Source organism: Piliocolobus tephrosceles, unplaced genomic scaffold, assembly GCF_002776525.5.
Source record: "Piliocolobus tephrosceles isolate RC106 unplaced genomic scaffold, ASM277652v3 unscaffolded_282, whole genome shotgun sequence".
Classification (NCBI taxonomy): Eukaryota; Metazoa; Chordata; class Mammalia; order Primates; family Cercopithecidae; genus Piliocolobus; species Piliocolobus tephrosceles.
Window position 1 is genome coordinate 1,832 of NW_022311198.1, and position 14,663 is coordinate 16,494.

A 14,663-nucleotide genomic window follows, 5' to 3' on the forward strand; every position below is an offset into this window, starting at 1 on the left:
GCTGTTCCTATTCGGACATCTTTATTGTTTGGGTAGACTATTTTTATTTAAACAATTTAGTCTACATATTCTAATTATTTAACAATCTAATTTTATATTTTCCATTATGCTTACTGTATGTTCATTCATACAATAAAAACTTAAAGTGCTTCTCAAGCATTACTGTTTGACCAGTTAAACATCCCTGGTAAACACACAGCAAGTCAATGAATCACAGATTCACAAGTAGTCACATAACTAAGCTTTTGTTAACATTTTACCTTCTCCATTTTGATCAGGAAGCAATCAATAAAGTCCCGAGGGTTGTTCATGTCCATTGATTCTTGGTGTTCTTTTACTTTCTCCAAAATATAACTTTTCACAAAAGCAACGTTTTTAAGAAATTTGTTATGGGTTCCCGGCAGATAATCAATGATAGGAGAAAAATTGTTGCAGATCTAAGAGAAAACAATAATTTATTAAATTAAAAGATTTTAATAAAGGCATATATATCATATACCAAGCTCTGGTTGTAAATTACAGCTATAAATATAAATAAAATATATCATATATCTTGATGGGGAAATTTTTATTGTATATATGTAGTAATTATCTGATTATAAAAGATTTGAGGAAGAAAATTCTGACCAGAGAATCAATTCTAACCAGATGATAAACATTTTCTAGACTCATATCTCCTTTTTATTGTACAAAAGCATCTTTATATTAATTCTGTTACTTTTTACAATTCTTCTCTACAATCTTGAAATATAAGATGGCATGAATTACCACATTCATGTTTTGTAGATGACAGCATAGGTTAAGAGAGTTTGGACAACCTGATTGATAGTAGAAAGCTAGTCCCTACTATACTGATTTCTATCAAGCAGCCTCTGAAATGGAATTAGTATTTTAGAAGTAGGAGGGGCTCAAAGATACTTCAAATTCCAACTGTGGACCAGAGCAGTTAAATGACTTCTGTAAAATCACACAATTATTGTTTAGGCAGAGTATAAAACATGCCAATTCAGCACAGAGTATAAGTATCATTCTGTTTATGGCTCATACACCATAAAACCAATAATTTCATCATTCCTAACCCAGCTATCTCATCAGCTAGAGTCCCAACTGAGATATCAAACATCCCTGCCCTATTCATGTTTCTCAGCAGCTTCTATGGTCCCAAATATTCTCCCTTCTTGAAGGAGATGTCTTTTAAATTAGGATATTTCTGCCACACACTATGACAAAGTGTGAATTGAAGGACAAGTCTTGTGAGTAATAGAAGCCTCCAAAGTGCCTGGATATCCATGGAGTGATATGAGCACGCTCTGGGGCTGTCACCAATGTACTTTATAGAAACAGGGCTTTGGAGTTTAGTGGAAGAAACATTGATGAGGGAGCTGATGGGCTTAGAAGTCAGGCCTGTATTGGGACATTTATTTCCCATGCATAAAATAAAGGGCTTGGCCATCTTTCCCAGATATTCACCCCACGGCTGTCTGGGCAACACTGTAGTATTCAAAAATGCACTTCAGAGCTTGATCCATATAGAATTTTGGATTTGTCAGAAAAAAAGAGCATAAGTGGTTTATCAGGAAGTAAAAATCTGGGCCTTACCTGGATCCAGGGGGTGCTCAAAATCTTGGCGTTTTCATTAAACTTTTCCATCAAGTTAAGAAATTGCTGATCTTTATAATCAAAATGTTTATGGAAAATAATGGAGCAGATCACATTGCAGGGAGCACAGCCCAGGATGAAAGTGGGATCACAGGGTGAGCCTAAAGAATTGGAAACAATTTAAAATACTATTAAACTTCAGATATAAAACGCTTTGTATTTGTTAACAGATAATAGTAGTCTAGAAATTTTAAGCAATATCTTACCTACGAATTCCCTTAACAGCAAAAAAGTGTTCGGCATGCATAAAATCAACACAGCACTTTTACATTAATCCTGAGTTGACCATTACAACCCAGCTGGTTAAATAACGGTTGTTCAAATGATAAATTTACATTGCCAGCCTATTTGTCTTTTACTTTGGGGAAAAAAAGACATTTTCTAAAAACCTAATAATTCAGGTTTCAGAGGGAATCACATCAGTCTGCAAAGTCTGTAGACAACAAGGCACTGAGATAGAAAGGGCAAGAATAGTTGAGGATTTTAAAGCTTTTTATATATAATGAATAGCTGAAAGAGTCATGTGTTGAACCAGTAGAGAGGAACTACAGAGACTATGGGTGAATTCATGTATTTAAGGAAGTAAATGTAAGAAGTAGAATGTGTTTTAAGAGAATGAAAACAAATGTAAATGAATAATATGCTTAACATAGATTAGTTTGCAAAAATTTAAATGAAAACTTTGTTGTTTGTTTTTGTTTATTGTTTGTTTGTTTTGAAATGGAGTTTCACTCTTGTTGCCCAAGCTGCAGTGGAATGGCACGATCTCAGCTCACCACAACCTTTGACTTCTGGGTTCAAGCAATTCTCCACCTCAGCTTCAGAGGTAGCTGGGACTACAGGCATGTGCCACCATGTCCGGCTAATTTTGTATTTTTAATAGAGACGGTTTCCTCCATGTTGTTCAGGCTGGTCTCGAAATGCCAACCCCAGGTGATACACCCACTTTGGTCTCCCCAAGTGTTGGGATTACAGCCATGAGCCACCATGCCTGGCCAAAAACTTTTATTTTAAATATAAATCCCATGTAAGGCAAACAAGAAAGTGTAAATTGATAAATGGAGGTTTTTTCTTCTGTAGCTTTTCAAAAATGAATTTTCTTATTTAGGAACTAAATGCCCACCATCTGTAGTCATCCTGCAAATTTAACTTATTTAATTTGATATTGATTAGGCCCAGCCTATCATTTAATAGCTAAATAAATTAAATTATAGGAAAGGTTTTCTTGTTTGGTGGAGGATCTCTGAAATAAAGTTGTTATAATCAAGTGATTGGTAAAATTTATATTTTTAAAATTTTCTTTTGTTTTACTTTAAGTTCTAGGATACATGTGCAGAACGTGCAGGTTTGTTACATAGGTATACATGTGCCACGGTAGTTTGTTGCACCTGTGAACCTGTCATCGAGGTTTTAAGCACCTCATGCATGAGGTATTTGTCCTAATGCTCTGTCTTTTCTGGCCTCCCATCCCCTGACAGGCCCCAGTGTCTCCATGTATTCTCATTGTTCAGCTCCCATTTATGAGTGTGAACTTGTGGTGTTTGGTTTTCCCTTCCTGTGTTAGTTTGCTGAGGATGATGATTTCCAGCTTCATCCATGTCCCTGCAAAAGACATGAACTCATCCTTTTTTATGGCCACATAGTATTCCGTGGTGTATACGTGCCACATTTTCTTTATCCAGTCCATCATTGATGGGCATTTGGATTGGTTCCAAGTCTTTACTATTGTGAATGGTGCCACAATAAACATACATGTGCATGTGTCATTAGAGTAGAAAGGTTTATAATCCCTTGGGCATATACCCAGTAATGGGATTTCTGCGTCAAATTGAATTTCTAGTTCTAGATCCTTGAGGAATCACCACACTGTCTTCCACAATGATTGAACTAATTTACATTCCTACTAACAGTGTAAAAGGGTTTGTTTCTCAACATTATCACCAACATCTGTTGTTTCCTGACTTACTAAGGATCATCATTCTAACTGGCATGAGATGGTATCTCATTGTAGTTTTGATTTGCATTCTGTAACGACCAGTGATGATAAGCTTTTTTTCATACATTTGTTGGCTCCATAAATGTCTTCTTTTGATAACTATCTGTTCATATCCTTTGTCCACTTTTTGATGGGGATATTTCTTTTTTTTTTTTTTTGTAAGTTTCTTTAAGTTCCTTGTGGATGCTGGATATTAGCGCTTTGTCAGATGGATAGATTGCAAATAATTTCTCCCATTCTGTAGGTTACCTGTTCACTCTGATGATAGTTTCTTCTGCTCTGCAGAAGCTCTTTAGTTTAATTAGATGCCATTTGTTAATTTTGGCTTTTGCTGCCATTGCTTTCAGTGTTTTAGTCACAAACTCTTTGCCCCTGCCTATGTCCTGAAAGGTATTGCCTAGGTTTTCTTCTGGGGCTTTTATGGTTTTAGGTTTTATGCTTAAGTTTTTAATCCATCTTGAGTTAATTTTTGTATAAGGTGTAAGGAAGGGGTCCAGCTTCTGTTTTCTGCATATGGCTAGCCAGTTTTCCCAACACCATTTATTAAATAGGGAATCTTTTCCCCATTGCTTGCTTTTGTCAGGTTTGACAAAGATCAGATGATTGTGGATGTGTGGTGGTATTTCTGAGGCCTCTGTTCTGTTCCATTGGACTATATATCTGTTTTGATATCAGTACCATGCTGTTTTGGTACAGTAGCCTTGTAGTATTGTTTGAAGTCAGGTAGAATGATGCCTCCAGCTTTGTTCTTTTTGCTTACAATTGTCTTGGCTACACAGGTTCTTTTTTGGCTTCATATGAAATTAAAAGTAGTCTTTTCTAGTTCTGTGAAGAAAGTCAATGATAACTTGATAGGTATATCATTGAATCTATGAATTACTTTGGGCAGTATGGCCATTTTCACAATATTAATTCTTCTTATTCATGAGCATAGAATTTTTTTCCATTTGCATCATTTCTTTATTTTCTTGAGCTGTGGTTTGTAGTTCTCCTTGAAGAGGTCCTTCACATCCCTTGTAAATTGTATTCCTAGGCATTTCATTCTCTTTGTAGCAATTGTGAATGGGAGTTCACTCATGATTTGGCTCTCTGCTTGTCTATTATTGGTGTATAGAAATGCTTGTGATTTTTGCACATTGATTTTGTATCCTGAGACTTTGCTGAAGTTGCTTATCAGCTTAAAGAGTTTTGGGGCTGATATGATAGGGTTTCTAAATATACAATCATGTCGCCTGCAAACAGAGAGAATTTTACTTCTTCTCTTCCCATTTGAATACCCTCTTACCTGATTGCTCTGTTCAGAACTTCCAATACTATGTTGAATAGGAGTGGTGAGACAGGGCATCCTTGTCTTGCGCTGGTTTTCAAAGGGAATGCTTCTAGGTTTTGCCCATTCAAAATGATATTGGCTATGGGTTTGTCATAAATAGCTCTTATCATTTTGAGATATTAAACTTTATATTTAAAGAGCTCCCAAATTCACATCTATGGGCCCTAAATAGTGAGTTTATTCAACAGTACTCTGAATGGCCAGGCATCGAACAGCTGGAAATCTGTTAGTTTGTTGCGTCATTCACAGATAAATCTGATTTTCAGTCTTTCACTTCATTTGGAAAACAGAATTTAAAAACAAAGTAATTTGGTATCGAGGCTGACAAACAGATACATTGTATAACTTCATAGATGAGTAGAGATGGCAGTGGAAAAAATAATTACCATAAATTTCTAAGCCAAAATTTCATAAATATGGTGGGAAAAAGATAGGCAAAACTGAAACAGAGCCAAATTATACTTAGGGAAAACAGATTACAGAGTTACTACTAATAATTAAAATCCAGTTAAATAAATCGTTTTGTAAATTGACATTTGTGTATTTCACAGAATTATGCTACAGCATATATTTACTGAAAATATATAAATCAAGAGTAACAAGAAATAATTAATACTATTTTTAAAATAATACCATGTTTACAGAGAAATAATAATTGATGAGAACTGCTGTAAGATATGCCTAAGCAAGCATGGGCCTAAAAGAAATCCCAGACAAGTCAGTGAGGCTGACCATACAAACACAGTCCAATTAAATAAAAGCACATGCCATTTGGTTCATGCTACCTAGGGGTGTGATAGGGCCATTCCCACCATGTCCATTCTCTGGTGACATGATCTAGAATAGGTAATGGGAAAAACACTGCTCTTTAACTCTTTCAAAAAATGAACTCAAAATCTGTATTCATGATTTCTTATTTGAAAGCAAAGAAGCAAAGTTCAGGAGAACATAGGATTAAATGAACCTTTTATACCCACAGTGTGTGCACAATCATGCCTGTACACACACAGCACAAATATGTGCAAATTTCCTTGGCTCTGAGCCTCAGACCCCCACTTCACATGAGCTGACAACCAGGACTCATAACGAAAGACATGGCCACCCCTGAAATGTTTCCAAGAATGTCAGTAGAGAAAATAGTAGTCCAGTAAGGTCAGTGATACAGAGTAGGTTCACCCACCGTTGGTTTTTCTCAACTCCTCCACAAGGCAGCGAGCTTCCTCTTGAACACGATCCTCAATGCTCCTCTTCCCCATGCCAAAATTCCGAAGTGTCATGAGGGAGAAACGCCGGATCTCCTTCCATCTCTTTCCATTGCTGAAAATGACTCCTAACAAGAAGAGAAACAGAAACTAGGAGGGAGATCCCGAGCAAGAAAGAGGGAGCTAACACTGGGCAGCCACGTGGATGGGCCAAGCTCTGCCTGAGAAGCTCCGCAAGTCTCTGTTTTTCATCCTTCCCATCCCCAAGATGGACGCTGAAACAGACACATGCACACCTACCAAATTTTCTGTTAGCTCTTTCAAACAGTGGGGAATGGCCTCTTCCAGAAAACTCCTCTCCAAGATCAATCAGGGCTTCCTTCACCGCTTCATATCCATGCAGTACCACCATGCGTTCCAGGCCAAAATACAGAGTGAACACAGGGCCATAGACTTTTGAGAGCTAGGAAAGTAGATATAGATAACAGCAAATGAAGCAACTATTTCGTCCATTTACTAAGCCTCACTTAGAATGATATTTTCATTGTATTTGTATGCTTTTATTCAGCCACACAGGCTTCAAATATTTCTGAATTTTACATATAAACATGATGATGATTATATTTGTCACTCAGATGGTCTGTAATGTTCAAGGCAATAGTCAGACAATTGCTGCACAAATTACAATTAATCCTCACATCAACATATTCAGCAGGCCAATTTACTCTATTTTAAACAAACAGCCGTGTGTGGTGGCTCACACTTGTAATTTCAACACTTTGGGAGGCTGAGGGATGTGGATCACAAGGTCAGGAGTTCAAGACCAGCCTGGCCAATGTGGTGAAACCCCTTCTCTACTGAAAATACAAAAATTAGCTGGGCATGGTGGCACATGCCTGTAATGCCAGCTACTTGGGGGCCTGAGGCAGGAGAATTGCTTGAATGGGAACCCGGGAGATGGAGGTTGCAGTGAGCTGAGATCACACCATTGCACTCCAGCCGGAGCTACAGAGCAAGACTGTCTCAAAAATAAATAAATAGATAAATAAATAAAAACTGAGCTCAGTGAATGACAAATTCATTTTCAGTGTCCTACAGCAAATATACAGAAGACCCAAATTTGAAACTCCATTTATTCAAACACTGATGCTTGATATGTTTATCAGCACCCTTGACACCACCTTAAGAACAATACCCAGCTTCTAGAACTAACAATTTCCTGGTTTAATAGCCTTTTATGAATAGCATGCATCATAGCATTTATACTAAAAATATCTCTCTATGGACTCCACTTAGGACTCCCAAAAGCCCACATAGAGGCACCCATTGCCAGGTCAATAGTCCTCACAGCAGTACTCCTAAAATTAGGTGGCTATGGGATTATACGCATCACTTTAATCCCTAACCCCCAACAGAGTTTATAGCTTATTCCTCCCTCATACTGTCCTTATGAGTTATAATCATAACAAGCTCCATTTATCTGTGCCAAACTGATCTAAAATCACTCATTACTTACTCTTCCATAAGCCACATGGCACTTGTTATCATAGTTTTTCTCATTCAAACCTCCTGAAGTTTCAGCAGTGCAACTGCCCTAATAATTGTCCGCAGACTAACCTCATCCCTATTATTCCGCCTTGCAAACTCAAACTACAAATGAGTTCACAGCCAAACCATACTACTAACACGGGACCTTCAAACACTTCTCTCCCAGATAGCCATGTGATGACTCCTAGCTAGTCTTGCCAACCATGCCCTGTCCCTTACCATCAATCTAGTAGGAGTAGTCTTCATAACTATAGCCTCATTCTCTTGGTCTAATCATACCATCATGCTCATAAGGTTTAATATACTAACCACAGTCCTTTACTCCCTGTATATGCTAATTATTACACAACAAGGGGTATTCACATTTTATATTAACACTGTTAAACCATCTTTCACTTGAGAAAAACCCTAATACTTATTCATCTTCTGACCCTCTTCCTACCATTACTCAATCCTAAGGTCATTTTGGGGTTTATATAATGTAGCTACAGTTTAATTAAACCATTAGTTTGTGGATCTAATAATGGAAGCCTGTAACTTCTTATCTACCATTTATCTGCTTTTGCTGGTTCTGAATCCACAGCTATTTCCTTTACAACAGGCATAAATTAATTCTTCAGAGAAGTTCAGTTTTCATGGCTATTCTGAATAAAACACATGGCTAGTATAGTAGAGGACTTAATAAAATCTCTAACAACAAACACGTCCCTTACCATTTACCTTCAGCCAAAATTTATAGCAAATGGCTATGAAATGAAGAAGAAACACAGCATTTCAAACTATTGACTTGTTATTTTGAATCTAACATGCAAAGACCCAAATCTTTCTCTACTCACAAAATACATGATTTCATTCCACTATTTCTGACACTGACAGACTGGAAAAGGCAACAAAAGCCTTTCAAAGTATTTTACTTTACAATGATGTCTTGTAACAATGTACCTCTAAGGATATACTTTATTCAAAAAATACAGGTGAATTTACTTACCTTTTGCAAATCACTGAAAGAGCATACTTACATTGGTTAAGGATTTGCTGACATCCTTAATATCTATCTTTAGGATATTTCCAATCACTGGGAGAGGAGTGGGGCCAGGAGGGAATTTTCCTCTCCCAGATCTCTGTCTCCAGAGTGAAAGGAGAAGCAAACAGGAGAGACAGAGCACAAGGACCACAAGAGAATCCATTGAAGCCTTCTCTTCTTGTTAAGACCAACATGAGCTTGCACTCCAAGCCTTTTATAACACTCCATGCTAATTCAGTGTGTACCTCTTTGACGAATAAACTGACCAATCACCTAGGTCCACTATAGGCTCCTTCTGAAAGGACTTTGACCCAATGACAGAGATAAAAATAAAATATCCTTTGATCTTGTTCTCCTTCGTTCCAGTGCCCACTGCACATTCCTGTTTCATTGTACTTGGTTGGAGCCTAGGTATTGGTAATAAAAAACAAATGTTAACCCAGATGGTTCCAATGCACCTTCATGATCGAGAGCACTGAAATAAATAATCTGATGCAAAAACAATTACTAAAAATTCTGAATTCTTAGATTAATAACCAGTTGGGAACTTATGATTTTGAGGGAAAGTGATGTATTCTACGCCTTGCATATTTAAAAAGTATGTCAATGCTATACAAAGATTAGGAGACTTTGTTCTTTATAATGAAATCCTTTCAAATATTTAATATATCCTACCAAAAATACAGCAGCTTAAACATGAAATAGCTAGCATAACTTGTATATCTTAAATAACCAAATATATATCAAAAATTAGCTTAGCAGATATAAACACCTTTACAATTAAACCTGCTAAAAAAATACGTGAAGGCAGGAATTGTTACTTTTTATTTTTCAAATGGGAAAAGGGAGACCCTGGGAGAACAGGACATCTGTCGGTGCCACATAGCTCATAGCTGGTAGAACTGGGATCTGAGCTGAGGTCTTCTGATGCCCATGATAGTGTATTATCTCTTACACCAGAGTTGCCTGGAGAACAATTACAGCAAAACAAAACAAACTTCTAAACATTAGTTATTCTGAATCTACACCACATTCATTCTGTTCATAAAACAGGCTTCACATTAAATAGAACTCCTTATTTGTCTCTAAGGAAAACAGCACCAGAGATGCTCATGAAAAGAAATAAGAGTTCTCCCTTTTCCATCACTGCAGAGGTGAAAAGCTCAGTGTAACTGAGGAAAGAATTTGGTGCTAAGAGTTTGAGAAACTTAGGCTTCTCTATCCCCCAGTCACCTCCAGACCTAGCTGCTTTCTATTGTTTCTGGTCTCTCATTTTCAGAAATAATGTAACAAAGCACAGCAAGCAAAGGAAATTATGGACAGAACCACAGCTGTGGATGCAACAGAGGATGAGAGGTAGGAAAATCACTGAATGGATCCATAGTACAGAACCACCACAATGTATAGACCTTAACAGGAGCTGACATATTGAGTTGAGGGTCTAAATACAACTAGAAAGATACACTTTACTAGATCACTAATGACAATACTTGCGCAAAGCCATTTTCTTTAACTATATAATCATATTTGCGCTAAATTCCCTAGTGGGGTTATTTCCATTTCTTTTATGGAGAAAAATAAAGTTGTGTTAAGACACAGCTGCACCATGCTTTACTGGTCATTTTTAACATGGATTCTAACAATTTACAGAAAATTGTTACACCTCATGTCCCTTTGGAATCTCTCAATTACCTTTGCTTACAATAAAATTGACCCATTTCAGGAATGAGGAAGCTGAGCCTTGAAGATTCAGTACCTTAGCCAGGAACATGGTGTCTACCTTAGCCAGCCCCGTGTTCCATGTCTTATGAGACTAGAACCCATAAGCCCTGCATCTTGAAGGTTTCATTTCAAGCAAAACATTGAGTTCAATTGAGTCCATCAATATTTACTGATTGTGCACAATGATTCAGTATTTTGTGATTCAGTCTAGTAAATGATTTTCAAAATAAACATTAATTTCATTAATAATTACAGCCCCAGTTAACTAGATTGAGAGGTTAGAAGAGTTTGGTTTTATAACCTTTAGTTCTTGGGTAAGTCAAAGGCCTTGGAGATCCCTTTATACAGGAAAAGGAAAAGCAATAACTTTGTCGCTGACTCATGTAACCCTAAACTCTAACAGAAATATACCACCTTATTTTGGGTAAAATAAGCTCAGTTGCCCTCTTTAGAATAATCGTTTCATTCCTTCAGAGCTAGGTGTCCCAGCTCGGCTCCTTCTTTCTCCTGCTGAGTTGAAGCTCCTGCCTAGAACTTTCAGTTTATACAAAGAAAGAATTATAGATAATTTGTAGACAGAAGGGATCTCTGAGATCAACTAAACTTTGCTTTGTGTTTTTTTTTTTTTTTTTTTTTTTAGAAATGAGCAATTGTTGACTCAGTGAGACAAAGTATCACAATGCCTCAGTATAAGACTTTTTATTTATTTATTTATTTTGAGGCGGAGTCTCACTCTGTCGCCCAGGCTGGAGTGCAGTGGCACAATCTCGGCGCACTACAAGCTCTGCCTCCCGGGTTCTAACCATTCTCCTGCCTCAGTCTCCCGAGTAGCAGGGACTACAGGCGCCCGCCATTACGCTGGTCTAATTTTTTTTATTATTATACTTCATATTCTAGAGTACATGTGCACAACGTGCAGGTTGTTTACATATGTATACATGTGCCATGTTGGTGTGCTGCGCCCATTAATGCATCTTATATTAGGTATATCTCCTAATACTATACCTCACCCCTCCCTCCACCCCACAACAGGCCCCAGTGTGTGATGTTCCACTTCCTGTGTCCAAGTGTTCTCATTGTTCAGTTCCCACCTTTGAGTGAGAACACACGGTGTTTGGTTTTCTGTTCTTGCCACACTTTCCTGAGAATGATGGTTTCCAGCTGAATCCATGTCCCTACAAAGGACACAAACTCATCCCTTTTTATGGCTACATAGTATTCCATGGTGCATAGGTGCCACATATTTTTTTTTTTAATATATTGTGGAGTTTATAACATAAGTAAAAGTAAAATGTATTCCAACGAAGGCAAAAACCTAGAAGTGAAATAAAATTATACACATAAATTTCTTATACTCTGTTTGAAGTGATATACTATTACTTAAGAGAGATTAATTGTAAATGTATAGTATAAACCCTGAATCAACTACTCAAACATAAAAGTAAAGCAAATAAGCCAACAAATCAGCAACAGAGATAAAATAGAATCATAAAAATACTACATTAATCCAAAACAAAGCACAAAAAGAAGATAATAGGAACAAAGAGCAGATGGGACAAATAGAAAACAAATAACAAAATGGAATATGTAAATCAAAATATATCAATAATCACATTAAATGTAAAGGTTCTAAATGCCCCTATTAATAGACAAAGATTGTCAGATGGGTTTAAAGAGCAAAATTCTACTACAGTATAGGCTGCCTAGAAGAAACCCAATTTGAATATAAAGACACAGATAGGTTGGACCACTCAGGGAATTCTGCTTGCAGGATGGCAATGCAAAGAGCTCTGTGGACCTGTTCACCAGTGAAACTAGTAAAAAGTATTTTCTTTTTCTTTTTTTTTTTTCACTATACCCAGCCATTATTTTTACTATGTTAGTGTTTTATTTTTTTTAATTAATTAATTAATTTATTTTTTTTATTATACTTTAAGTTCTAGGGTACATGTGCATAATGTGCAGGTTTGTTACATATGTATACTTGTGCCATGTTGGTGTGCTGCACCCATCAACTCGTCAGCACCCATCAATTCATCATTTATATCAGGTATAACTCCCCAATGCAATCCCTCCCCCCTCCCCCCTCCCCATGATAGGCCCCAGTGTGTGATGTTCCCCTTCCCGAGTCCAGGTGATCTCATTGTTCAGTTCCCACCTTTGAGTGAGAACATGCGGTGTTTGGTTTTCTCTTCTTGTGATAGTTTGCTAAGAATGATGGTTTCCAGCTGCATCCATGTCCCTACAAAGGACGCAAACTCATCCTTTTTTATGGCTGCATAGTATTCCATGGTGTATATGAGGTGCCACATATTCTTAATCCAGTCTGTCATTGATGGATATTTGGGTTGGTTCCAAGTCTTTGCTATTGTGAATAGTGCCACAAGAAACATACGTGTGCATGTGTCTTTATAGCAGCATGATATATAGTCCTTTGGGTATATACCCAGTAATGGGATGGCTGAGTCAAATGGTATTTCTAGTTCTAGATCCTTGAGGAATCGTCACACTGTCTTCCACAATGGTTGAACTAGTTTACAGTCCCAGCAACAGTGTAAAAGTGTTCCTATTTCTCTGTATCCTCTCCAGCACCTGTTGTTTCCTGACTTTTTAATGATCGCCATTCTAACTGGTGTGAGATGGTATCTCATTGTGGTTTTGATTTGCATTTCTCTGATGGCTAGTGATGATGAGTATTTTTTCATGTGTCTGTTGGCTGCATAAATGTCTTCTTTTGGGAAGTGTCTGTTCATATTCTTTGCACACATTTTGCTGGGGTTCTTTGGTTTTTTGTTGTAATTTTTTTGAGTTCTTTGTAGGTTCTGGATATTAGCCCTTTGTCAGTTGAGTAGATTGCAAAAATTTTCTCCCATTCTGTAGGCTGCCTGCTAACTCCGATGGTGGTTTCTTTTGCTGTGCAGAAGCTCTTTCGTTTAATTAGATCCCATTTGTCAATTTTTGCTTTTGCTGCCGTTGCTTTTGGTGTTTTAGACATGAAGTCCTTGCCCATGCCTATGTCCTGAATGGTATTCCCTAGGTTTTCTTCTAGGGTTTTTATGGTATTAGGTCTAACATTTAAGTCTCTAATCCATCTTGAATTAATCTTCGTATAAGGAGTAAGGAAAGGATCCAGTTTCAGCTTTCTACTTATGGCTAGCTAGGTTTCCCAGCAGCATTTATTAAATAGGGAATCCTTTCCCCGTTTCTTGTTTTTGTCAGGTTTGTCAAAAATTAGATAGTTGTAAATGTGTGGTGTTATTTCTGAGGGCTCTATTCTGTTCCATTGGTCTATATCTCTGTTTTGGTACCAGTAGCATGGTGTTTTGGTTACTGTAGCCTTGTAGTATAGTTTGAAGTCAGGTAACGTGATGCCTCCAGCTTTGTTCTTTTGGCTTAGGATTGTCTTGGCAATGCAGGCTCTTTTTTGGTTCCATATGAACTTTAAAGTAGTTTTTTCCAGTTCTGTGAAGAAAGTCATTGGTAGCTTAATGGGGATGGCATTGAATCTAAATTACCTTGGGCAGTATGGCCATTTTCATGATATTCAGTCTTCATATCCATGAGCATGGAATGTTCTTCCATTTGCTTGTGTCCTCTTTTATTTCATTGAGCAGTGGTTTGTAGTTCTCCTTGAAGAGGTCCTTCACATCCTTTGTAAGTTGGATTCCTAGGTATTTTATCCTATTTGAAGCTATTGTGAATGGGAGTTCACTCATGATTTGGCTCTCTGTTTGTGTGTTATTGGTGTATAGGAATGCTTGTGATTTTTGCACATTGATTTTGTATCCTGAGACTTTGCTGAAGTTGCTTACCAGCTTAAGATTTTGGGCTGAGACCATGGGATTTTCTAAATATACAATCATGTCATCTGCAAACAGGGACAGTTTGACTTCCTCTTTTCCTAATTGAATACACTTTATTTCTTTCTCTTACCTCATTGCCCTAGCCAGAACTTCCAACACTATGTTGAATAGGAGCAATGAGAGAGGGCATCCTTGACTTGTGCCGGTTTTCAAATAGGGTATTTGGTTTTTGCTTGTTGAATTGTTTGATTTCCTTATAGATTTTGGATAATAGACTTTGTGACATGCATCTTTTGTGAATATATTCTGCTATTCTCTGGTTGTCTGCTTATATTTAAGTTTTTTTTTCCTCTCTACAGAAGCTCTTTAATTGATCCCA

At 37.2% G+C, this 14,663-nt stretch overlaps 1 protein-coding gene across 1 annotated transcript; it reads right to left on the reverse strand.

The window, feature by feature from the left end:
* Nucleotides 1-120: 120 nt before the first annotated feature.
* Nucleotides 121-8,948, reverse strand: LOC111531037 (cytochrome P450 2C9). The gene is made up of 5 exons (XM_026448639.1): nt 8,755-8,948; nt 6,488-6,650; nt 6,166-6,315; nt 1,600-1,760; nt 121-437 (listed from the first exon to the last, which is right to left on the reverse strand). The coding sequence occupies exons 1-5, from the start codon at nt 8,920-8,922 to the stop codon at nt 249-251; spliced, it is 831 nt and encodes a 276-aa protein (XP_026304424.1). The 5' UTR covers nt 8,923-8,948; the 3' UTR covers nt 121-248.
* Nucleotides 8,949-14,663: the final 5,715 nt, after the last annotated feature.